Source organism: Odontesthes bonariensis, chromosome 13, assembly GCF_027942865.1.
Source record: "Odontesthes bonariensis isolate fOdoBon6 chromosome 13, fOdoBon6.hap1, whole genome shotgun sequence".
Taxonomy (NCBI): domain Eukaryota; kingdom Metazoa; phylum Chordata; class Actinopteri; order Atheriniformes; family Atherinopsidae; genus Odontesthes; species Odontesthes bonariensis.
This window is the reverse complement of record NC_134518.1, coordinates 38,394,268-38,420,543: the sequence shown is the minus strand read 5'-3', so window position 1 is coordinate 38,420,543 and position 26,276 is coordinate 38,394,268. Positions and strand designations below refer to the sequence as shown.

The 26,276-nt window shown below is 50.7% G+C and overlaps 2 protein-coding genes across 2 annotated transcripts in view; one reads left to right on the top strand and one right to left on the bottom strand.

Moving 5' to 3' along the window:
* The window catches only part of rest (RE1-silencing transcription factor), a 30,687-nt gene extending 16,007 nt beyond the window's left edge, over positions 1-14,680 (top strand). The window contains exon 6 of the mRNA XM_075482050.1: positions 11,344-14,680. Coding sequence (XP_075338165.1) covers positions 11,344-13,634 — 2,291 coding nt within the window. The 3' untranslated portion in view covers positions 13,635-14,680. The remainder of the gene's footprint in view (positions 1-11,343) is intronic.
* A 1-nt stretch (position 14,681) lies between these two features.
* noa1 (nitric oxide associated 1) lies at positions 14,682-26,267 on the bottom strand. The gene is made up of 9 exons (XM_075482051.1): positions 26,023-26,267; positions 23,349-24,437; positions 22,033-22,197; positions 21,853-21,963; positions 21,676-21,767; positions 21,445-21,576; positions 17,303-17,419; positions 16,889-17,006; positions 14,682-16,790 (listed from the first exon to the last, which is right to left on the bottom strand). The coding sequence occupies exons 1-9, from the start codon at positions 26,249-26,251 to the stop codon at positions 16,552-16,554; spliced, it is 2,292 nt and encodes a 763-aa protein (XP_075338166.1). The 5' UTR covers positions 26,252-26,267; the 3' UTR covers positions 14,682-16,551.
* Positions 26,268-26,276: the final 9 nt, after the last annotated feature.

Here is a 26,276-nt window from a genome sequence, read left to right as displayed (position 1 = left end):
TACAGACCGATCAGAGATACAGACCGATCACAGACCGATCACAGGGATACAGACCGATCACAGAGATACAGACCAATCACAGGGATACAGACCGATCACAGAGATACAGACCGATCACAGAGATACAGACCGATCACAGACCAATCACAGGGATACAGACCGATCACAGACCAATCACAGGGATACAGACCGATCACAGACCGATCACAGACCAATCACAGGGATGCAGACCGATCACAGGGATGCAGACCGATCACAGGGATGCAGACCGATCACAGGGATACAGACCGATCACAGACCGATCACAGGGATACAGACCGATCACAGACCGATCACAGACCGATCACAGGGATACAGACCGATCACAGAGAAACAGACCGATCACAGACCGATCACAGACCGATCACAGACCGATCACAGAGATACAGACCGATCAGAGATACAGACCGATCACAGAGATACAGACCGATCACAGACCGATCACAGAGATACAGACCGATCACAGACCGATCACAGACCAATCACAGGGATGCAGACCGATCACAGGGATGCAGACCGATCACAGGGATGCAGACCGATCACAGACCGATCACAGACCGATCACAGACCGATCACAGGGATGCAGACCGATCACAGACCGATCACAGACCGATCACAGACCGATCACAGGGATACAGACCGATCACAGACCGATCACAGACCGATCACAGACCGATCACAGAGATACAGACCGATCAGAGATACAGACCGATCACAGAGATACAGACCGATCACAGACCGATCACAGAGATACAGACCGATCACAGACCAATCACAGGGACGCAGACCAATCACAGACCAATCACAGGGATGCAGACCAATCACAGGGACGCAGACCAATCACAGACCAATCACAGGGATGCAGACCGATCACAGAGATACAGACCAATCACAGAGATACAGACCGATCACAGGGATACAGACCAATCACAGAGATACAGACCGATCACGGAGATACAGACCGATCACGGAGATACAGACCGATCACGGAGATACAGACCGATCACGGAGATACAGACCGATCACAGACCGATCACAGAGATACAGACCGATCACAGACCGATCACAGAGATACAGACCGATCACAGAGATACAGACCGATCACAGAGATACAGACCGATCACAGAGATACAGACCGATCACAGACCGATCACAGACCGATCACAGAGATACAGACCGATCACAGACCGATCACAGGGATACAGACCGATCACAGAGATACAGACCGATCACAGGGATACAGACCAATCACAGAGATACAGACCGATCAGAGATACAGACCGATCACAGACCGATCACGGAGATACAGACCGATCACAGACCGATCACGGAGATACAGACCGATCACAGACCAATCACAGGGATACAGACCGATCACAGAGATACAGACCGATCACAGAGATACAGACCGATCACAGACCAATCACAGGGATACAGACCGATCACAGAGATACAGACCGATCACAGAGATACAGACCGATCACAGACCGATCACGGAGATACAGACCGATCACAGACCGATCACAGGGATACAGACCGATCACAGAGATACAGACCGATCACAGGGATACAGACCAATCACAGAGATACAGACCGATCACAGAGATACAGACCGATCAGAGATACAGACCGATCACAGAGATACAGACCGATCACAGACCGATCACAGAGATACAGACCGATCACAGAGATACAGACCGATCACAGACCGATCACGGAGATACAGACCGATCACAGACCAATCACAGGGATACAGACCGATCACAGAGATACAGACCGATCACAGAGATACAGACCGATCACAGACCAATCACAGGGATACAGACCGATCACAGAGATACAGACCGATCACAGAGATACAGACCGATCACAGACCGATCACAGAGATACAGACCGATCACAGGGATACAGACCGATCACAGGGATACAGACCGATCACAGAGATACAGACCGATCACAGAGATACAGACCAATCACAGACCAATCACAGGGATACAGACCGATCACAGACCAATCACAGGGATACAGACCGATCACAGACCAATCACAGAGATACAGACCGATCACAGAGATACAGACCGATCACAGGGATACAGACCGATCACAGGGATACAGACCGATCACAGAGATACAGACCAATCACAGAGATACAGACCGATCACAGAGATACAGACCGATCACAGACCAATCACAGAGATACAAACCGATCACAGGGATACAGACCGATCACAGGGATACAGACCGATCACAGAGATACAGACCGATCACAGACCGATCACAGACCAATCACAGGGATACAGACCGATCACAGGGATGCAGACCGATCACAGGGATACAGACCGATCACAGACCGATCACAGACCGATCACAGGGATACAGACCGATCACAGGGATGCAGACCGATCACAGAGATACAAACCGATCACAGGGATACAAACCGATCACAGGGATACAAACCGATCACAGGGATACAGACCGATCACAGAGATACAAACCGATCACAGGGATACAGACCGATCACAGGGATGCAGACCGATCACAGAGATACAAACCGATCACAGGGATACAGACCGATCACAGGGATACAGACCGATCACAGAGATACAGACCGATCACAGACCGATCACAGACCAATCACAGGGATACAGACCGATCACAGGGATGCAGACCGATCACAGGGATACAGACCGATCACAGACCGATCACAGACCGATCACAGGGATACAGACCGATCACAGGGATGCAGACCGATCACAGGGATACAGACCGATCACAGACCGATCACAGACCAATCACAGGGATGCAGACCGATCACAGGGATGCAGACCGATCACAGAGATACAGACCGATCACAGACCGATCACAGACCGATCACAGGGATGCAGACCGATCACAGGGATGCAGACCGATCACAGGGATACAGACCGATCACAGACCGATCACAGGGATACAGACCGATCACAGAGATACAGACCGATCACAGGGATACAGACCGATCACAGGGATACAGACCGATCACAGAGATACAGACCGATCACAGACCGATCACAGAGATACAGACCGATCACAGACCGATCACAGACCGATCACAGAGATACAGACCGATCACAGACCGATCACAGACCGATCACAGAGATACAGACCAATCACAGACCAATCACAGGGATACAGACCGATCACAGACCAATCACAGGGATACAGACCGATCACAGACCGATCACAGAGATACAGACCGATCACAGACCGATCACAGAGATACAGACCAATCACAGAGATACAGACCGATCACAGAGATACAGACCAATCACAGAGATACAGACCGATCAGAGATACAGACCGATCACAGAGATACAGACCGATCACAGACCGATCACAGAGATACAGACCGATCACAGAGATACAGACCGATCACAGACCGATCACGGAGATACAGACCGATCACAGACCAATCACAGGGATACAGACCGATCACAGAGATACAGACCGATCACAGAGATACAGACCGATCACAGACCAATCACAGGGATACAGACCGATCACAGAGATACAGACCGATCACAGAGATACAGACCGATCACAGACCGATCACAGAGATACAGACCGATCACAGGGATACAGACCGATCACAGGGATACAGACCGATCACAGAGATACAGACCGATCACAGAGATACAGACCAATCACAGACCAATCACAGGGATACAGACCGATCACAGACCAATCACAGGGATACAGACCGATCACAGACCAATCACAGAGATACAGACCGATCACAGAGATACAGACCGATCACAGGGATACAGACCGATCACAGGGATACAGACCGATCACAGAGATACAGACCAATCACAGGGATACAGACCGATCACAGAGATACAGACCGATCACAGACCAATCACAGGGATACAGACCGATCACAGACCAATCACAGGGATACAGACCGATCACAGACCAATCACAGAGATACAAACCGATCACAGGGATACAGACCGATCACAGGGATACAGACCGATCACAGAGATACAGACCGATCACAGACCGATCACAGACCAATCACAGGGATACAGACCGATCACAGGGATGCAGACCGATCACAGGGATACAGACCGATCACAGACCGATCACAGACCGATCACAGGGATACAGACCGATCACAGGGATGCAGACCGATCACAGAGATACAAACCGATCACAGGGATACAGACCGATCACAGGGATGCAGACCGATCACAGAGATACAAACCGATCACAGGGATACAGACCGATCACAGGGATACAGACCGATCACAGAGATACAGACCGATCACAGACCGATCACAGACCAATCACAGGGATACAGACCGATCACAGGGATGCAGACCGATCACAGGGATACAGACCGATCACAGACCGATCACAGACCGATCACAGGGATACAGACCGATCACAGGGATGCAGACCGATCACAGGGATACAGACCGATCACAGACCGATCACAGACCAATCACAGGGATGCAGACCGATCACAGGGATGCAGACCGATCACAGAGATACAGACCGATCACAGACCGATCACAGACCGATCACAGGGATGCAGACCGATCACAGGGATACAGACCGATCACAGACCGATCACAGGGATACAGACCGATCACAGGGATACAGACCGATCACAGGGATACAGACCGATCACAGAGATACAGACCGATCACAGACCGATCACAGAGATACAGACCGATCACAGAGATACAGACCGATCACAGACCGATCACAGAGATACAGACCGATCACAGACCGATCACAGACCGATCACAGAGATACAGACCGATCACAGACCGATCACAGACCGATCACAGAGATACAGACCAATCACAGACCAATCACAGGGATACAGACCGATCACAGACCAATCACAGGGATACAGACCGATCACAGACCAATCACAGGGATACAGACCGATCACAGAGATACAGACCAATCACAGACCAATCACAGGGATACAGACCGATCACAGACCAATCACAGGGATGCAGACCGATCACAGGGATGCAGACCGATCACAGAGATACAGACCGATCACAGACCGATCACAGGGATACAGACCGATCACAGAGATACAGACCGATCACAGAGATACAGACCGATCACAGACCGATCACAGACCGATCACAGAGATACAGACCGATCACAGACCGATCACAGACCGATCACAGAGATACAGACCGATCACAGACCGATCACAGACCGATCACAGAGATACAGACCAATCACAGACCAATCACAGGGATACAGACCGATCACAGACCAATCACAGGGATACAGACCGATCACAGAGATACAGACCGATCACAGACCGATCACAGAGATACAGACCGATCACAGACCGATCACAGAGATACAGACCAATCACAGGGACGCAGACCAATCACAGACCAATCACAGGGATGCAGACCAATCACAGGGACGCAGACCAATCACAGACCAATCACAGAGATACAGACCAATCACAGAGATACAGACCGATCACAGAGATACAGACCGATCACAGACCGATCACAGAGATACAGACCGATCACAGACCGATCACAGAGATACAGACCAATCACAGGGACGCAGACCAATCACAGACCAATCACAGGGATGCAGACCAATCACAGGGACGCAGACCAATCACAGACCAATCACAGAGATACAGACCAATCACAGAGATACAGACCGATCACAGGGATACAGACCAATCACAGACCAATCACAGACCAATCACAGGGATGCAGACCAATCACAGACCAATCACAGGGATGCAGACCAATCACAGACCAATCACAGGGATGCAGAGCAATCACAGACCAATCACAGACCAATCACAGGGATGCAGACCAATCACAGACCAATCACAGACCAATCACAGGGACGCAGACCAATCACAGACCGATCACAGACCAATCACAGGGATGCAGACCGATCACAGGGATGCAGACCGATCACAGGGATGCAGACCGATCACAGGGATACAGACCGATCACAGACCAATCACAGGGATGCAGACCGATCACAGACCAATCACAGGGATGCAGACCGATCACAGACCAATCACAGGGATGCAGACCGATCACAGGGATACAGACCGATCACAGACCAATCACAGGGACGCAGACCAATCACAGACCAATCACAGGGATTCAGACCAATCACAGACCAATCACAGGGACGCAGACCGATCACAGGGATTCAGACCAATCACAGACCAATCACAGGGACGCAGACCAATCACAGAGATACAGACCGATCACAGAGATACAGACCGATCACAGACCGATCACAGACCGATCACAGAGATACAGACCAATCACAGAGATACAGACCGATCACAGACCGATCACAGAGATACAGACCGATCACAGGGACGCAGACCAATCACAGACCAATCACAGACCAATCACAGACCAATCACAGGGACGCAGACCAATCACAGACCAATCACAGGGATGCAGACCGATCACAGAGATACAGACCGATCACAGAGATACAGACCGATCACAGAGATACAGACCAATCACAGAGATACAGACCAATCACAGGGATGCAGACCAATCACAGACCAATCACAGACCAATCACAGGGATGCAGACCAATCACAGGGACGCAGACCAATCACAGACCGATCACAGACCAATCACAGGGATGCAGACCGATCACAGACCAATCACAGGGATGCAGACCGATCACAGGGATGCAGACCGATCACAGACCAATCACAGGGATGCAGACCGATCACAGACCAATCACAGGGATGCAGACCGATCACAGACCAATCACAGGGATGCAGACCGATCACAGGGATACAGACCGATCACAGACCAATCACAGGGATGCAGACCGATCACAGACCAATCACAGGGACGCAGACCAATCACAGACCAATCACAGGGATACAGACCGATCACAGACCAATCACAGGGACGCAGACCAATCACAGACCAATCACAGGGATTCAGACCAATCACAGACCAATCACAGGGACGCAGACCGATCACAGGGATGCAGACCAATCACAGAGATACAGACCGATCACAGAGATACAGACCGATCACAGACCGATCACAGAGATACAGACCAATCACGGAGATACAGACCAATCACAGGGATACAGACCGATCACAGACCGATCACAGAGATACAGACCGATCACAGACCAATCACAGGGACGCAGACCAATCACAGACTAATCACAGACCAATCACAGGGATGCAGACCAATCACAGACTAATCACAGACCAATCACAGGGACGCAGACCAATCACAGACCAATCACAGGGATGCAGACCAATCACAGACTAATCACAGACCAATCACAGGGACGCAGACCAATCACAGACCAATCACAGGGATGCAGACCGATCACAGAGATACAGACCGATCACAGAGATACAGACCAATCACAGAGATACAGACCGATCACAGACATACAGACCGATCACAGGGATACAGACCAATCACAGACCAATCACAGACCAATCACAGGGATGCAGACCAATCACAGACCAATCACAGACCAATCACAGGGATGCAGACCAATCACAGACCAATCACAGGGATGCAGACCAATCACAGACCAATCACAGACCAATCACAGGGATGCAGACCAATCACAGGGACGCAGACCGATCACAGGGATGCAGACCAATCACAGGGATGCAGACCAATCACAGGGATGCAGACCGATCACAGACCGATCACAGGGATGCAGACCGATCACAGACCAATCACAGGGATGCAGACTGATCACAGAGATACAGACCAATCACAGGGATGCAGACCGATCACAGACCAATCACAGAGATGCAGACTGATCACAGAGATACAGACCAATCACAGGGATGCAGACCGATCACAGACCAATCACAGGGATGCAGACCGATCACAGGGATGCAGACCGATCACAGACCAATCACAGGGATGCAGACCGATCACAGACCAATCACAGGGATGCAGACCGATCACAGACCAATCACAGGGATTCAGACCGATCACAGACCAATCACAGGGATTCAGACCGATCACAGACCAATCACAGGGATTCAGACCAATCACAGACCAATCACAGAGATACAGACCGATCACAGAGATACAGACCGATCACAGACCGATCACAGAGATACAGACCAATCACGGAGATACAGACCAATCACAGGGATACAGACCGATCACAGACCGATCACAGAGATACAGACCGATCACAGACCAATCACAGGGATGCAGACCAATCACAGGGATGCAGACCAATCACAGACCAATCACAGGGATGCAGACCAATCACAGACCAATCACAGGGATGCAGACCAATCACAGGGACGCAGACCGATCACAGGGATGCAGACCGATCACAGACCAATCACAGGGATGCAGACTGATCACAGAGATACAGACCAATCACAGGGATGCAGACCGATCACAGACCAATCACAGGGATGCAGACCGATCACAGGGATGCAGACCGATCACAGACCAATCACAGGGATGCAGACCGATCACAGACCAATCACAGGGATTCAGACCAATCACAGACCAATCACAGGGACGCAGACCGATCAGAGGGATGCAGACCAATCACAGGGATGCAGACCAATCACAGGGATGCAGACCGATCACAGACCAATCACAGAGATACAGACCGATCACAGAGATACAGACCGATCACAGACCGATCACAGAGATACAGACCGATCACAGACCGATCACAGACCGATCACAGGGATACAGACCGATCACAGACCGATCACAGGGATACAGACCGATCACAGACCGATCACAGGGATACAGACCGATCACAGACCGATCACAGAGATACAGACCGATCACAGACCAATCACAGGGATGCAGACCAATCACAGGGACGCAGACCAATCACAGACCAATCACAGACCAATCACAGGGACGCAGACTAATCACAGACCAATCACAGGGACGCAGACCAATCACAGACCAATCACAGGGATGCAGACCAATCACAGGGATGCAGACCGATCACAGACCAATCACAGGGATGCAGACCAATCACAGACCAATCACAGGGATGCAGACCAATCACAGGGATGCAGACCGATCACAGACCAATCACAGGGATTCAGACCAATCACAGACCAATCACAGGGATGCAGACCAATCACAGGGATGCAGACCGATCACAGCGTATTGAGCTACAGATGCTAATCTGTAGACCCTAGGACCACCTGTGTGGTCACATGACTGTTTTGAGCTGCCAGATGTGCAGCAGCTGTGTGATGTTGTGTCTGTTCTCACTCATCTGTGTTTCTGTTGCTCTCACTCATGCCGTCCAGGTGGACTTTCATGGTAAAGTGACAAACTTCCTGAGTGTCGTGTTGTTGTTGTTGTTGTTGTTGTTGTTGTTGTTGTTGTGAGGCGTTCATGCTGCAGCAGATCAGTATGAAAACATGCCGCTCTGTGTGGACGTGATCCCCGAACCCAAACCCCTGCATGAACAGACCTGCTTCCCCATCAAATGTTAAAGGTTAAAGGTCACCCCAAGGTCAGAAACCCAAGAGCTACATCTCAGACCCTGCAGGCCTCAGTTAGCATGTTAAAGGTTAAAGGTCAACCCAAGGTCAGAAACCCAGGAGCTACATCTCAGACTCTGCAGGCCTCAGCTAGCATGTTAAAGGTTAAAGGTCACCCCAAGGTCAGAAACCCCAGAGCTACATCTCAGACTCTGCAGGCCTCAGCTAGCATGTTAAAGGTTAAAGGTCACCCCAAGGTCAGAAACCCCAGAGCTACATCTCAGACTCTGCAGGCCTCAGTCAGCATGATAAAGGTTAAAGGTCACCCCAAGGTCAGAAACCCAAGAGCTACATCTCAGACTCTGCAGGCCTCAGTTAGCATGTTAAAGGTTAAAGGTCACCCCAAGGTCAGAAACCCAAGAGCTACATCTCAGACCCTGCAGGCCTCAGTTAGCATGTTAAAGGTTAAAGGTCACCCCAAGGTCAGAAACCCAAGAGCTACATCTCAGACCCTGCAGGCCTCAGTCAGCATGTTAAAGGTTAAAGGTCACCCCAAGGTCAGAAACCCAAGAGCTACATCTCAGACTCTGCGGGCCTTAGTCAGCATGTTAAAGGTTAAAGGTCACCCCAAGGTCAGAAACCCAAGAGCTACATCTCAGACTCTGCGGGCCTCAGCTAGCATGTTAAAGGTTAAAGGTCACCCCAAGGTCAGAAACCCAAGAGCTACATCTCAGACTCTGCGGGCCTCAGTCAGCATGTTAAAGGTTAAAGGTCACCCCAAGGTCAGAAACCCAAGAGCTACATCTCAGACTCTGCGGGCCTCAGCTAGCATGTTAAAGGTTAAAGGTCACCCCAAGGTCAGAAACCCAAGAGCTACATCTCAGACCCTGCAGGCCTCAGCTAGCATGCTAAAGGTTAAAGGTCACCCCAAGGTCAGAAACCCCAGAGCTACATCTCAGACCCTGCAGGCCTCAGCTAGCATGCTAAAGGTTAAAGGTCACCCCAAGGTCAGAAACCCCAGAGCTACATCTCAGACTCTGCAGGCCTCAGCTAGCATGTTAAAGGTTAAAGGTCACCCCAAGGTCAGAAACCCCAGAGCTACATCTCAGACTCTGCAGGCCTCAGTCAGCATGATAAAGGTTAAAGGTCACCCCAAGGTCAGAAACCCAAGAGCTACATCTCAGACTCTGCAGGCCTCAGTTAGCATGTTAAAGGTTAAAGGTCACCCCAAGGTCAGAAACCCAAGAGCTACATCTCAGACCCTGCAGGCCTCAGTCAGCATGTTAAAGGTTAAAGGTCACCCCAAGGTCAGAAACCCAAGAGCTACATCTCAGACTCTGCGGGCCTTAGTCAGCATGTTAAAGGTTAAAGGTCACCCCAAGGTCAGAAACCCAAGAGCTACATCTCAGACTCTGCGGGCCTCAGCTAGCATGTTAAAGGTTAAAGGTCACCCCAAGGTCAGAAACCCAAGAGCTACATCTCAGACTCTGCGGGCCTCAGTCAGCATGTTAAAGGTTAAAGGTCACCCCAAGGTCAGAAACCCAAGAGCTACATCTCAGACTCTGCAGGCCTCAGCTAGCATGCTAAAGGTTAAAGGTCACCCCAAGGTCAGAAACCCAAGAGCTACATCTCAGACTCTGCGGGCCTCAGTCAGCATGTTAAAGGTTAAAGGTCACCCCAAGGTCAGAAACCCCAGAGCTACATCTCAGACTCTGCAGGCCTCAGTCAGCATGCTACCCCCCCCCCCCCCCCCCCCCGATGTGTCCTCCTGTCCCTGGGATCTGAACCTTTTCCCTCTTCCTGTCTGCAGGTGAACGTCCTTTCAAATGCGAGAGCTGCTCCTATCTGGCCGCCAACCAGCACGAGGTGACCCGACACGCCCGCCAGGTCCACAACGGGCCCAAACCGCTGTCCTGCCCGTACTGCGAGTACAAGACCGCCGACCGCAGCAACTTCAAGAAGCACGTGGAGCTGCACCTGAACCCGCGGCAGTTCCTCTGCCCGCTCTGCAAGTACGCCGCCTCCAAGAAGTGCAACCTGCAGTACCACATCAAGTCCCGGCACTCCGGCTGCGAGGTGGCGCTGGACGTGTCCAAGGTCAAGCTGCGGGTCAAGAAACCCGGTCCGGAGGGCTCAGAGGAGAGCGAAGAAGCGAAGAAGACGGACACGTCCTCCAGTTGCGAGGACGGCGAGGACGACGAGGACGGCGAGGACGGCGGGTCCAGCCCGATCAATCTGTCCATCAAGAGGGGCGCCCGGTCTTGTGGGGACCACCCGGCTCAGAGCGACACTCCCGACAAGTTGGCGAGGAAAGCGAACGCCACGTCTGAGAAGGAGCGGCCGGCGAGGGCGAAGGAGTCGGAGAAGAAGGTCACGACCCGGCAGAAGAAGGTCGGCGAGTGTCCTGCGGCGAGCGCCCAAACCGCCAAAGGTCCAACCGAGGCGCCAACAGACGGCAAGCTGAAGAAGAGAGCCAAGAGGCCCTCAGCGGAGAAAACCGGCGTCCAGAACCCAGCAGGACCAGCAGGACCAGCAGGACCAGCAGGACCAGCAGGACCAGCAGAACCGCCCACAGCCCAGAAACTCAGAGCCAAGGTGGAGAGTTCAGAGGAGGACCAGAAGCTGAGGCCCGAGAAGGAGAACAGAAGTAAAAACAGGAGGTCCGGTCCAAAGAGGTCGGAGAGGACACCAGAACCAGAACCCGTGCAGGAACAGAACCCGGACCCTCCCGAGAAGAGTCCGAAGGAGAAGGCGGCCAAAGAAAAGCCCGCGAAGAGGAAAGCAGCCGAGGCTTTGGATCTGTCCCAGAAGTCCTCCAAGACCCAGCGGCGTGTGAAGGTTGCCCCGGCTGGGAGGTCCAAACCCTCCCCGGGTGGTACCGGTGAGGTGAACGGTTCCGGGCCGAGCGCACGGTCCAACAAAGGGACGCCTGCGAAGCAGAAGAAGACCAGAACCTCCAGCAAGAAGGCCTCAGCAACCCTGCAGCAGCTGGGGGGTCCAGAGGAAGGCGAGACTGGTTCTGCTCCCGGTTCTGTTCCCGTTTCTGCTCCCGGTTCTGCTCCCGGTTCTGTTCCCAGTTCTGCTATCGGCCCGGCTCTGGAAGATTCTGTTCAGCCGGAGAACCCGACTCAAACGGCAAAACCTGAACCGACAAGTAGTGGTCTTGTCCAAATTAGCTCCTCCATAGAGAGCCCGGTTTCACCAGAACCTGATGAGACTCTGAGTGCTGCCGTGGACCGGGCCGCCAAAGACCGGGCCGCCACAGACCGGGAACAGAACCGGGCCGCCTCAGACTGGGCCGCCACAGACCGGGCCGCCACAGACCGGGAACAGAACCGGGCCGCCACAGACCGGGCCACTACAGACCGGGCCGCCACAGACCGGGAACAGAACCGGGCCGCCACAGACCGGGCCACCACAGACCGGGCCTCGGACCAGGCCGCCACAGACCGGGAACAGAACCGGGCCGCCACAGACCGGGCCGCCTCGGACCAGGCCGCCACAGACCGGGAACAGAACCGGGCCGCCACAGACCGGGCCGCCACAGACCGGGAACAGAACCGGGCCGCCACAGACCGGGAACAGAACCGGGCCGCCTCAGACCGGGCCGCCACAGACCGGGAACAGAACCGGGCCGCCACAGACCGGGCCACCACAGACCGGGCCGCCACAGACCGGGCCGCCACAGACCGGGCCTCGGACCGGGCCGCCGCAGACCGAGAACAGAACCGGACCGCACCAACCTTCATCAAACCCACCTCGCCGCCCCCCCTGGTGCTGCCGGGCCAGCGCGGCCGACCCGCCGACCCCGAGGACGATGAAGGCATCCACAGCAGCCACGAAGGAGGAAGTGACATCAGCGACAGCGCCTCGGAGGGCAGCGACGACTCGGGCCTGAACGGGAACGCCGCCGGGTCGGCCAAGATGGCCAACGACCCGGAGACGCCCACCGAGGAGCTGGCGGCGCCCCCGGCGCTGAAGGGCCACATGTGCATCTTCTGCGACCGGACCTTCCCGCTGGAGCCCGAGTACCGGCGCCACCTCAACCGCCACCTGGTCAACGTCTACTACATGGACGGCGCCGGCAAGGCCCAGAAGTGATTTCTCTGCCGGCGCCTCCAGAACCGCCCGTGGGCCGCTTTAAAGTCAGTTCAGAACCAGAACCGAGCGGCCCGACCCGACATGAATTTGTTTTCATTTTTTTATGGTTTTCAGGCTCTGAACCCGAGACAGATGTTCAAACATCAGGGTCCAGTTCACCTCAGAACCTTCGGGTCCGTCTGACGGACTCCCGCAGAATCTGTAAAAAACCCAACGGTTTCCATGGCAACGGTCCACTTGTTTATTAATTAAAGTTAAAACGACGGTTCTGATCAGTGAATCCTGATGTGTGGTCATCCTCCGGTTCTAACTGGGCCCTGGTTCTGTGTTTAACCGGGCCCTGGTTCTGTGTAAATGGGCCCTGGTTCTGTGTTTAACCGGGCCCTGGTTCTGTGTAAATGGGCCCTGGTTCTGTGTTTAACCGGGCCCTGGTTCTGTGTAAATGGGCCCTGGTTCTGTGTTTAACCGGGCCCTGGTTCTGTGTAAAACCGGGCCCTGGTTCTGTGTAAATGGGCCCTGGTTCTGTGTAAAACCGGGCCCTGGTTCTGTGTAAAACCGGGCCCTGGTTCTGTGTAAATGGGCCCTGGTTCTGTGTAAAACCGGGCCCTGGTTCTGTGTAAATGGGCCCTGGTTCTGTGTAAAACCGGGCCCTGGTTCTGTGTAAATGGGCCCTGGTTCTGTGTAAAACCGGGCCCTGGTTCCGGACATCGATTATTCCGCCCTATTTGGGTCAGAACCATGAGCTTCAGCCCCTCTGACAATCAGCTGCTTCCTGTTTTTAACGTGCCCGTATGGACGGTTGTCGGGGCGACCCGGTTCTGATGATGATGATGATGAAGAGTGAGACGTTGCCTTAAAGTTTCAGACTGTAAATATTTCCGTGCCAAAGCAGAGGCCCGTCACGGGTCCGGTTCCCTTGGATGAAGGCTGTGATCGGGTCGGGCTTCATCACCATCAGAACCAGAACTTTCACCGTCTGAGCTTCATCAGTTAGAAACTCACAGCTCTGTCTTCTTGTTCTTTTTAAATAAAGATTCAGACTCAAACTGGTGATTATTGAGTTTATTGATCAGGTTTGAACACATTCACAGCAGCAATACGACCAGAACCAGAACCAGAACCCCGAGGCTGGCGGTAACAGCTGGTTCCTGAGGGCGGAGCCATTCGTGTGCTGACGTTTCACTTCAAACGGACTGAAGCAACATTTAAATGTGGCCAGAACCACAGAGTCTGATCCGATAACCATCTTAAAGGTGACGTTCTGACATGTTTGGGTTAAACTGATTTAAAGCAGAAACATGATGAAGCTGTTCCTGTCACACCAACAACCCTCCAGCTCTGCAGACAGAATGTACGAGCTCTTTGGCTCACTTACTCTTTAGTTATCTTTGGGGGGTTTAGTTTGGGGAATACACCTGTTTTGGTTGTTCATGATATTTGGGTATTTAATTATGCTTTTATTTTGAAAGCACTGGTTAGCTGGGGCGCACTGGGAGGGCTGATGGTTTTTACCAGGGCAACCCTAACCCAAAGGCCCATTGTTCTTTGTACGTTTGCTTGGTTGGAGCCTGAAGAAACCTCGTTTTTTTTGCCTGGACAATGGACTCATTTTACCTGCGTAAATTCCCTCAGTGGCCGTTTGATTTAATTTAGTTTATTATGGTTTTGACATTTTGTAGTTTTGATTGACATAAGAGGACGAACAGATAGGCTGTGTTCGAAACCGCCTACTACATACAGACAGTATGCAGAGCGTTTACCCACAATGCATTGCGCTCCTGCCCGAGCCGAAATCAGCCGGCCTGAAGCTGATTTCCCTTAAGCTCTAAACTCTGTAAACTTTAGCAACATTTGAAACATTTTCAGGAGAGAAAGTAGTCGTTTAGATCCCCAACGTGTTGAAAACCTGACAAAATACCGGCTGTTTACTATTTTGTTCCCACGAATTCGGTGCTACTAAAGCTAGCCGCAGTGAGCTAACGCACTTCCTGTTATTTTCACAAAATAAAATACCCGTTGCCTTTTATCATAGGGAAAGCCATTACCATACAATTGGTGCTTTTGTTTTGAAAACAGGAAGTGAACCTACCCTCGTTGTAGCTAGCTTGAAACTGCCGTTTTGACAGGAAATGACGATTGGCGACGTCACGTTGCATCTTGGGTAGTTTGAGTATGAGTAGTAACCTCATGATGCATACCCAACATTTAGGAGAATCTAGTATGCATCCGGGAACTTAAAAAAGTTAAAGTTAGTAGGAGTAGTAGGCGGTTTGGAACACAGCCAAAGTTCCTCTGTTGGACCCAGAGGGAAACAGGTTAGCATGTTAGCATGTAGCTGTAAGTAAGCTTTATTTATACAGCGCCCTTCATAAAACGCTTTACAGTTACAACAGAAACATAAAAGTAAAAGTTTAAAAGGAAACTCAGTCACAATCATAGCAGCCCTACGATAATTCAGCAAAAACCTGAACACATAAAAAGGTCTTAAGTTGCCTTTTGAAGACTCAACAGACTCCATCGAGCGCAGAGAGAGCGGAAGGATCGGCCTCCTCTGGTCCGGCACCATCAGGAGGTTCTGGTCCACAGACCTCAGATCCCGAGCCGGATCAGACCACTGATGGAAGGTGGAGCCTGACCATGCAACGCTCGGAGAGTTAAACCAACATTATAAAATGATCCCAGAGGAAACTGAAGCCTATGAAGAATACGGGTCAGAGTTCTGACCCTGATTAAAGGTTTAATAAGACCTCAGTTACACGTTTCATCATTTAATCTCTGAAATGGAACAAAGACAGAAATCTGGATTAAACCCGGTGAACAAACAAAGATCAGAACCAGCAGAGGTTCTGGTTCTGGTTCTGCTCATCAGAACGCACTGAAACCGTTCATCACAGCGTCTCACTGAGGCTCCGCCCCCTCACTTCTTCTTCTTCTTCTTGACCTGAAGCGTTGTTGCCCCTGTGGCAGACAGGCCTCTGTCCAGAAGCCCCGCCCCCTTCAGCGGTTTGTAGGCGGCGGATTTACGAACGCGCTCTCCTTTAAGAGACACGATGTGAGGCAGCAGCGGCGGCGTCCGCAGGCCAAAGCCCGCCGCCGGGGGGCCGTGGACCCTCAGATGCAGCTGCTCGCCCTCCTTCGCCGTCACAGCAACCCAGCCTGAGACAGGTGAGGGACAGGTGAGAGACACAGGTGAGAGACACGCAGGTGAGACACACAGGTGTGGGACAGGTGAGGGACAGGTGGAAGGTGTTTACCTGCAGACGACAGCTTGATATCAGCAGCAGCCTCCAGGTAACCTCGACCCTCCAACGTGAACTCCTGAGGAACCAACGCTGGAAACCGCTTCATACGCTCCGACCCGCCTACAGGCACCTGAACGCAGCACAGAGCAGAGTTACAGGCTCCTGAACGCAGCACAGAGCAGAGTTACAGGCACCTGAATGCAGCACGGAGCAGAGTTACAGGCACCTGAACGCAGCACGGAGCAGAGTTACAGGCACCTGAACGCAGCACGGAGCAGAGTTACAGGCACCTGAACGCAGCACGGAGCAGAGTTACAGGCACCTGAACGCAGCACAGAGCAGAGTTACAGGCACCTGAACGCAGCACAGAGCAGAGTTACAGGCACCTGAACGCAGCATGGAGCAGACCATGGTCATGTGACTCACCCCCAGCAGAGTGTGTCCGGCGTGTTTCTCATAGACGGCGTCGGCTTTTTCCAAACTGGTGACGTGGACGGGAACCCGACCGGAGGCCAGAACTGAAAACCAGCCGGCCTTTCCTCCCTGTGGACCCAGAACTGGTTACTAACCTGAAGTTACCATGATGCCCGTCAGCTCTTCTGTTCAACGGCATGATGCTACTGAGTTAACTTACCAGGTTAAGTTACTATGGTAATCCATATCAAATTTCGTTGCGAAAAGTTGCTTCTGTCGTGTTTTATTTGACATTTTGTACTGGATGTTCGTTGATATCACTCCGCCACCGCTAAGAAAATAGTGCGAGCATGAACGAGCTGCCAAATAAAACACGACAGAAGCAACTTTTCGCAACGAAATGTGATATGGATTACCAGTGCACACCAGTAACCACTCCGGTGAGTTGATGATTTTGAAAACGGACGTTTATGGTGCTTTTACGGACCTTTTTGGACATGAGCATGACTTGCCATTCTGAAGCAGGTTGAGAAGAATCAAAATTAGGCAAATACCGGAGACAGCAGTAAACATCAAAAAAGCGGTGAGGGGGGTTCTAAAACACTGCAGACGACTCAGAAAAGAGGCTTAATGTGGAAAATACCGCAGTTCCCCTTTAAGTCACCAGGTTGAGTTACTAAGTTTCCAGGTTAATATACCAGGTTAAGTCACCTGGTTAAGTTACTAAGTTACCAGGTTAAGTCACCAGGTTAAGTTACCAGGTTAATTCACCAGGTTAAGTCACTAAGTCACCAGGTTAAGTTACTAAGTTACCGGGTTAATATACCAGGTTAAGTTACTAAGTTACCAGGTTAAGTCACCTGGTTAAGTTACTAAGTTACCAGGTTAAGTCACCTGGTTAAGTTACTAAGTTACCAGGTTAAGTTACTAAGTTACCAGGTTAAGTCACTAAGTTACCAGGTTAAGTCACCAGGTTAAGTTACTAAGTTACCAGGTTAATATACCAGGGTAAGTTACTAAGTTACCAGGTTAATATACCAGGTTAAGTTACTAAGTTACCAGGTTAAGTCACCAGGTTAAGTTACTAAGTTACCAGGTTAAGTCACTAAGTTACCAGGTTAAGTTATTAAGTTACCAGGTTAAGTCACTAAGTTAACAGGTTAAGTCACCAGGTTAAGTCACTAAGTTACCAGGTTGAGTTACCAGGTTAAGTCACCAGGTTAAGTTACTAAGTCACCAGGTTAAGTTACTAAGTTACCAGGTTAATATTCCAGGTTAAGTTACTAAGTTACCAGGTTAAGTCACCTGGTTAAGTTACTAAGTTACCAGGTTAAGTTACTAAGTTACCAGGTTAAGTCACTAAGTTACCAGGTTAAGTCACCAGGTTAAGTTACTAAGTTACCAGGTTAATATACCAGGGTAAGTTACTAAGTTACCAGGTTAATATACCAGGTTAAGTTACTAAGTTACCAGGTTAAGTCACCTGGTTAAGTCACTAAGTCACCAGGTTAAGTTACTAAGTTACGGGGTTAATATACAAGGTTAAGTTACTAAGTTACCAGGTTAATTCACCAGGTTAAGTCACTAAGTCACCAGGTTAAGTTACTAAGTTACCGGGTTAATATACCAGGTTAAGTTACTAAGTTACCAGGTTAAGTCACCTGGTTAAGTTACTAAGTTACCAGGTTAAGTCACCTGGTTAAGTTACTAAGTTACCAGGTTAAGTTACTAAGTTACCAGGTTAAGTCACTAAGTTACCAGGTTAAGTCACCAGGTTAAGTTACTAAGTTACCAGGTTAATATACCAGGGTAAGTTACTAAGTTACCAGGTTAATATACCAGGTTAAGTTACTAAGTTACCAGGTTAAGTCACCAGATTAAGTTACTAAGTTACCAGGTTAAGTCACCTGGTTAAGTTACTAAGTTACCAGGTTAAGTTATTAAGTTACCAGGTTAAGTCACTAAGTTAACAGGTTAAGTCACCAGGTTAAGTCACTAAGTTACCAGGTTGAGTTACCAGGTTAAGTCACCAGGTTAAGTTACTAAGTCACCAGGTTAAGTTACTAAGTTACCAGGTTAATATTCCAGGTTAAGTTACTAAGTTACCAGGTTAAGTCACCAGGTTAAGTTACTAAGTTACCAGGTTAAGTCACCTGGTTAAGTTACTAAGTTACCAGGTTAATTTACTAAGTTACCAGGTTAAGTTACCAGGTTAATTCACCAGGTTAAGTTACTAAATTACCAGGTTAAGTTACTAAGTTACCAGGTTAATTTACTAAGTTACCAGGTTGAGTTACCAGGTTAAGTTACTAAGTTACCAGGTTAAGTCACCAGGTTAACATACTAAGTTACCAGGTTAAGTCACCTGGTTAAGTTACTAAGTTACCAGGTTAAGTCACCAGGTTAACATACTAAGTTACCAGGTTAAGTCACCTGGTTAAGTTACTAAGTTACCAGGTTAATATATCAGGTTAAGTTACTAAGTTACCAGGTTAAGTCACCAGGTTAAGTGACTAAGTTACCAGGTTAATATACCAGGTTAAGTTACTAAGTTACCAGGTTAAGTTACTAAGTTACCAGGTTAAGTCACCAGGTTAAGTTACTAAGTTACCAGGTTAAGTTACTAAGTTAAGTTACTAAGTTACCAGGTTAAGTTACTAAATTACCAGGTTAAGTTACTAAGTTATCAGGTTAATATACCAGGTTAAGTTACTAAGTTACCAGGTTAAGTCACCTGGTTAAGTTACTAAGTTACCAGGTTAAGTCACCAGGTTAAGTTACAAGGTTAATATACCAGGTTAAGTTACTAAGTTACCAGGTTAAGTCACCTGGTTAAGTTTCTAAGTCACCAGGTTAAGTCACCTGGTTAAGTTACTAAGTTACCAGGTTAATATACCAGGTTAAGTTACTAAGTCACCAGGTTAAGTCACCTGGTTAAGTTACTAAATTACCAGGTTAAGTTACTAAGTTACCAGGTTAATTTACTAAGTTACCAGGTTGAGTTACCAGGTTAATTCACCAGGTTAAGTTACTAAGTTACCAGGTTAAGTCACCAGGTTAACATACTAAGTTACCAGGTTAAGTCACCTGGTTAAGTTACTAAGTTACCAGGTTAAGTCACCAGGTTAACATACTAAGTTACCAGGTTAAGTCACCTGGTTAAGTTACTAAGTTACCAGGTTAAGTCACCAAGTTACCAGGTTGAGTTACCAGGTTAAGTCACCAGGTTAAGTTACTAAGTCACCAGGTTAAGTTACTAAATTACCAGGTTAATATTCCAGGTTAAGTTACTAAGTTACCAGGTTAAGTCACCTGGTTAAGTTACTAAGTTACCAGGTTAATTTACTAAGTTACCAGGTTAAGTTACCAGGTTAATTCACCAGGTTAAGTTACTAAATTACCAGGTTAAGTTACTAAGTTACCAGGTTAAGTCACCAGGTTAACATACTAAGTTACCAGGTTAAGTCACCTGGTTAAGTTACTAAGTTACCAGGTTAATATATCAGGTTAAGTTACTAAGTTACCAGGTTAAGTCACCAGGTTAAGTGACTAAGTTACCAGGTTAATATACCAGGTTAAGTTACTAAGTTACCAGGTTAAGTTACTAAGTTACCAGGTTAAGTCACCAGGTTAAGTTACTAAGTTACCAGGTTAAGTTACTAAGTTAAGTTACTAAGTTACCAGGTTAAGTTACTAAATTACCAGGTTAAGTTACTAAGTTATCAGGTTAATATACCAGGTTAAGTTACTAAGTTACCAGGTTAAGTCACCTGGTTAAGTTACTAAGTTACCAGGTTAAGTCACCAGGTTAAGTTACAAGGTTAATATACCAGGTTAAGTTACTAAGTTACCAGGTTAAGTCACCTGGTTAAGTTTCTAAGTCACCAGGTTAAGTCACCTGGTTAAGTTACTAAGTTACCAGGTTAATATACCAGGTTAAGTTACTAAGTCACCAGGTTAAGTCACCTGGTTAAGTTACTAAGTTGCCAGGTTAAGTCACTAAGTTACCAGGTTAAGTCACCAGGTTAAGTTACTAAGTTACCAGGTTAAGTCATCTGGTTAGTTTGGGTTCTGTATCTGAGAGTCATGGTGTCCTCTTTATCTGGCCGTGCCGGGACGGTTCTGTGTGTCAAAATATTTTTGAGGTGTTTTACCTGAAGGAAGTCCAGACGGGCCAGAGCTCCAACAAACAGGCTCATTCCGGGCTTCAGCACGAAGGTCCGCGGGACGATGGCCTGGGTCGGAACCACCAACCGGACCTCCTGCTCCTCCAGTAGGTTGAGGACCTGACGGACAGAGTCTCAGTTAAAACTGTCAGAAACCAACCAGAAGAAGAAGAAGAAGAAGAAGAAGAAGAAGAAAAAGAAGAAGAAGAGCAGCCTCACATCCAGCTCCTTCAGGATCCCCGGCGTGTCGAACAGCCAGTGGGCGTCTTTCAGCTCGTTGTGGCTCAGCTCGTCATGTGACCTGCCGTCAGCTGAGGAAGAGGAACAGCGAGTTAGTTTGACACCAGATCTATGACATCACAGCTCAACTGTCCAATCACGTTCCTCTGCGCTCACCTGCCGTGGTCACCTGCCCGTCCTCGTCTTCTCCGAACGCCAAACTGTCCGGATCGAACTCGATCTCATCGTCTCTGGAGGTGTTGGACCGGAATGTGCGCCCAACGCGACCTGAACAGGAGAACAGGTGATCAGCACCCCGCCTGACTCCGCCCCCGGCCCCGCCTCCCAGCTTCTTACCCACTAAGTATCCATGGCGACTGAGGAGCTGCAGCCTCCACAGCTCTTCTGGCGGCAGCTGCTCCTCCGTCTGCTGCGACGCCTCCGTCAGACGCTGCCGCCGCCGGAACATCCGGTATGGAGTCGGGTTTATGATGGGGAACTTCAGCAGGTTCAGAGTCGTCCCTGAAAAGCACCGCGGCGAGAAAAGCAGTCATGTGATGAGGAAACCGCCACGACCCGTTAATGACACCAGCTGATGGATTAGGAACGGTTTTAAGGAGAAAACACTAAACTCAGCCTCTGAACCCCCCGCGCGTTTGGACCGTGTCGGTGACCGGGTTCTGGCTGAAATCAGCAGCAGAACCTTCAGCTTTGGATAGGGATGGGAATCGAGAACCGGTTCCCAGTGTTTCAATTCATTGGAATCGTTTGGCTTATCGATTCCAGTGGGTGCGGATGACGTCACCACGCAACGTTGCGTGGCGAGTCCAGCGCAGCCAGCAGCCAACAGTAAACATGGCGCCCAAGCGGTACAAACGCTCGAAAGTTTGGTTCCACATCCCTAAAAAAGACGACAACAGGGCAACTTGCAAAGTGAATATTTCACCAAAGGGAGGAAATACTACCAACATGCAATAACTATGAATGAATGTCGCGTTTTCGATCTGCTCCGGACTAACGTTGGTGAATCTGAACCCAGCAACGTTAGCAACGTTAGCATGTCCTCGGCTAACTCTGCAGGTAACTAACTAACAAACACTGCCTATCATGTTAGCACCATTTGCCTGATTGTAAAAGCTGCTGTTAGTAACGGTTAAGGTTAAATGAATGCCTTCTCAGGCATTACATTTAGATGAAATCATGAGAGACAGAGCCTGACTGGCTCAGAGCCAGAGGCTGGTGGTACTACCCCCAGTTCACCTCTACCTCCAGCTTCTCCTTTCACCAGAGCAGGAAGAGTTAAATTACCCAGGCCAGGATAGACCAATGTGGACCTCACTGTTGTTGGGTTTGTGAGGTCATGACTCGTGTTACTTCTAAACTAAACAAAGTTGATGCTAATCGACCGGTTTGTTGTCCTTTTTCTCCAAATGAGAATCGATAAGGGAACCGACAAAGAACCGAATCGTTAAGCAGAATCGAAAATGGAATTGGAATCGTAAAAATCTTATCAGTTCCCATCCCTAGCTTCGGACCCGGGTCGGGTTCTGGCTGAATTCAGCAGCAGAACCTTGGGCTTCGGAAAGCTTCTGGCCTCCGGCTCTGAAGGCCGTCCCTGAGTAACCCAAACACGGCTTAAATAAGAGGAAATGTGGGTGGAGTCTGGTACTGACCGGGCCAGGGGGAGATGGTGGCCTTGTGGACGGCGCCGGCGGCTCTGGACTTGCAGTAGTCGGACTCCAGCAGCGCGTTGAAGAGCGTGGACTTGCCGGCGTTGGCGCAGCCCACCAGGAACACGTCGCCGTTGTACTTCCAGGACCGCTGCAGGCTGGAGATCAGCGCCTCCGTGCCGTAGCCGGTCTTGGCGCTGATCAGGTGGACGTCGGTCACCTGGGCGCCGAAGCCGGCGTCCTGGCAGTACCGGAGGAGCTGCCGCCGGATCCGCTGCAGGTAGTTGGGCGAGTCCCCCGGCAGCAGGTCCACCTTGTTGCCGAGGACGACCACGTGCTTGGTGGCGCCCACCAGGTCGGCGAGGTCGGGCACGATGGAGTCGGGCAGGTCCAGCAGGTCCACGATGAGCAGCACCAGGCCGCCGCGGGCCCGGAGCTGCCGCACCACGGCCCGGTACTGGTCCCGGGACAGCGTCAGGCGCAGCGCCCTCTGGTGGTGCGTCAGCAGGTGGCAGCGCTGGCAGGTGGCGCCGCCCAGCCGCCCCGCCTCCTGCAGCGCCCGGAACTTCTCGCTGGGCAGGTAGCCGGGGACGGCGGCGGCGGCGCAGTGCAGCAGGGCGCCGCAGCCCGAGCAGCCGGTGTCGCTCACGGGCTCGTTCACGTCCGGCGTGCCGAAGACTTTGTGCTCGCCGCTCCGCTTCTTCTTCTTCTGTGGTTTAGCAGCTGCGGCGTCCAGCGGGAAGCCCGAGTCCTGGAACTGGATCAGAGAGTCTGGGTCCGCCTCCCGCGGGGCACCGCCCCCCAACACCTGCAGCTGGCGCTCCAGGGACCTCAGGTGTTTCTGAGGAGAGACGGGACCACCTGGACCACCTGGACCACCTGGACCTGCTGGACCTGCTGGACCACCTGGACCTGCTGGACCACCTGGACCACCTGGACCTGCTGGACCTGCTGGACCACCTGGACCTGCTGGACCTGCTGGACCACCTGGACCTGCTGGACCACCTGGATCCGGTCCAGGAGCAGCCGAGGAGACGCGGAGCTGACGGAGGAGCTCCTCCTCCTCCTGCTGATGGGGGTCCGTCTCCGAACCTGAACAAGGAGAGACCAGAACTCAGACCAACAGAACCAGATCTACAGAGTACGCCCAGAACTGAAGCTACAGAACCACACAGGCTCGGTTTACCTGAGCAGAACCCGCAGTACAAAGCTCACATTTCAGTATTTCGTCTTACTTCACTGTTCACTTTATATATATATTTTTTTTCCACTTTATTTATTGGTTTTCACAATTTAAAATGATACATAAGACATACAGAAATATAAGAACACCCCCACCCCAAGGGGACAAGCAAAAAAAATTAAATGAAAATAGAATAAATCATATTAATTAAAGAAATGAAGACATAATAAAGGTGTGTGAGAGAACATTCATGTGGTTTTCAGTGATGATGAATGACAATATACACACGACATATAAAAACGTCATACCTGTCCGAGCAGGTGTGTAATAATAAGTTGCCATAACTGAAATTATTATTAGGACGTCGTAAAGCCAGTCTAATCTTCTCTAGCTTCAAGAGTTGTAGCGTATCTCTAACCCAAGGAAGATGCTCATCCTCACACTGAAAACCAAAAAGCTGTGAGAGGCTTTATTGTTCTTTTAAATACTTTGGATAGGGCATCTGGTCACTTTATATTACCCTAAAGGGAGCAGGTGGCCCCACAGCTGCCTAAAGGGAGCAGGTGGCCCCACAGCTGCCTCAGGCTGCCTAAAGGGAGCAGGTGGCCCCACAGCTGCCTCAGGCTGCCTAAAGGGAGCAGGTGGCCCCACAGCTGCCTGATCAAAACAAGCTGAACGTAAACAACGTCTTTAATCTCACGTGAACGGTTATAAAACAGCCCAAACTGCAGTTTAAGGGAACTGACTCAGTTACCAACTGAGCTTCTGCCTGTGACCCCTGACCTGTTTAACTGCCCCTGACCTGTTTAACTGCCCCTGACCTGTACCTGTAGAACTACCCCTGACCTGTTCAACTGCCCCTGACCTGTACCTGTAGAACTACCCCTACCCCTGACCTGTTTAAGTACCCCTGCCCCTGACCTGTTTAACTACCCCTGACCTGTACCTGTAGAACTGCCCCTGACCTGTACCTGTAGAACTGCCCCTGACCTGTACCTGTAGAACTGCCCCTGACCTGTACCTGTAGAACTACCCCTACCCCTGACCTGTTTAACTACCCCTGCCCCTGACCTGTTTAACTGCTCCTGACCTGTACCTGTAGAACTGCCCCTGACCTGTACCTGTAGAACTGCCCCTGACCTGTTTAACTACCCCTGCCCTGTTTAACTACCCCTGCCCCTGTACCTGTAGAACTACCCCTGACCTGTTTAACTACCCAAGCCCTGTTTAACTACCCAAGCCCTGTTTAACTACCCCTGCCCCTGACCTGTTTAACTACCCCTGCCCTGTTTAACTACCCCTGCCCCTGACCTGTTTAACTGCCCCTGACCTGTACCTGTAGAACTACCCCTGACCTGTTTAACTGCCCCTGACCTGTACCTGTAGAACTACCCCTGACCTGTACCTGTAGAACTACCCCTGCCCTGTTTAACTACCCCTGCCCCTGACCTGTTTAACTACCCCAGCCCTGTTTAACTACCCCTGCCCCTGTACCTGCACAGTCCAGGAACACGAACTGCTCCTCCAGGTTCGGGTCCACGGTGCAGCTCCGGACCGCAGCCCGGGTCAGACGGCCTCCGGCCGGCGGCTTCTTCCCGCTGGCTGCGGCCGCAGAGGAGCCGCTGCGGGCGGCAGAAGCCGCGCTCCTCCACCCGCTGCTGCGGACACACACCTGCAGCACCTTCAGCATGATGGCCGCTGTCTTCACGGTCAACTTCCGCATCGGATGTGACGTCAGATTTGTCGCT

Bases quoted from the DNA above. Each gene is read 5' to 3' on its own strand.
- noa1 (XM_075482051.1), bottom strand. From the start codon at position 26,251: ATGCGGAAGTTGACCGTGAAGACAGCGGCCATCATGCTGAAGGTGCTG. The intron at 21,577-21,675 runs GTGAGGCTGCTC...TCTGTCCGTCAG, and splicing joins GGATCCTGAAGGAGCTGGAT to GTCCTCAACCTACTGGAGGA. The intron at 17,007-17,302 runs GTGAGTCACATG...TGCTGCGTTCAG, and splicing joins CCGGACACACTCTGCTGGGG to GTGCCTGTAGGCGGGTCGGA.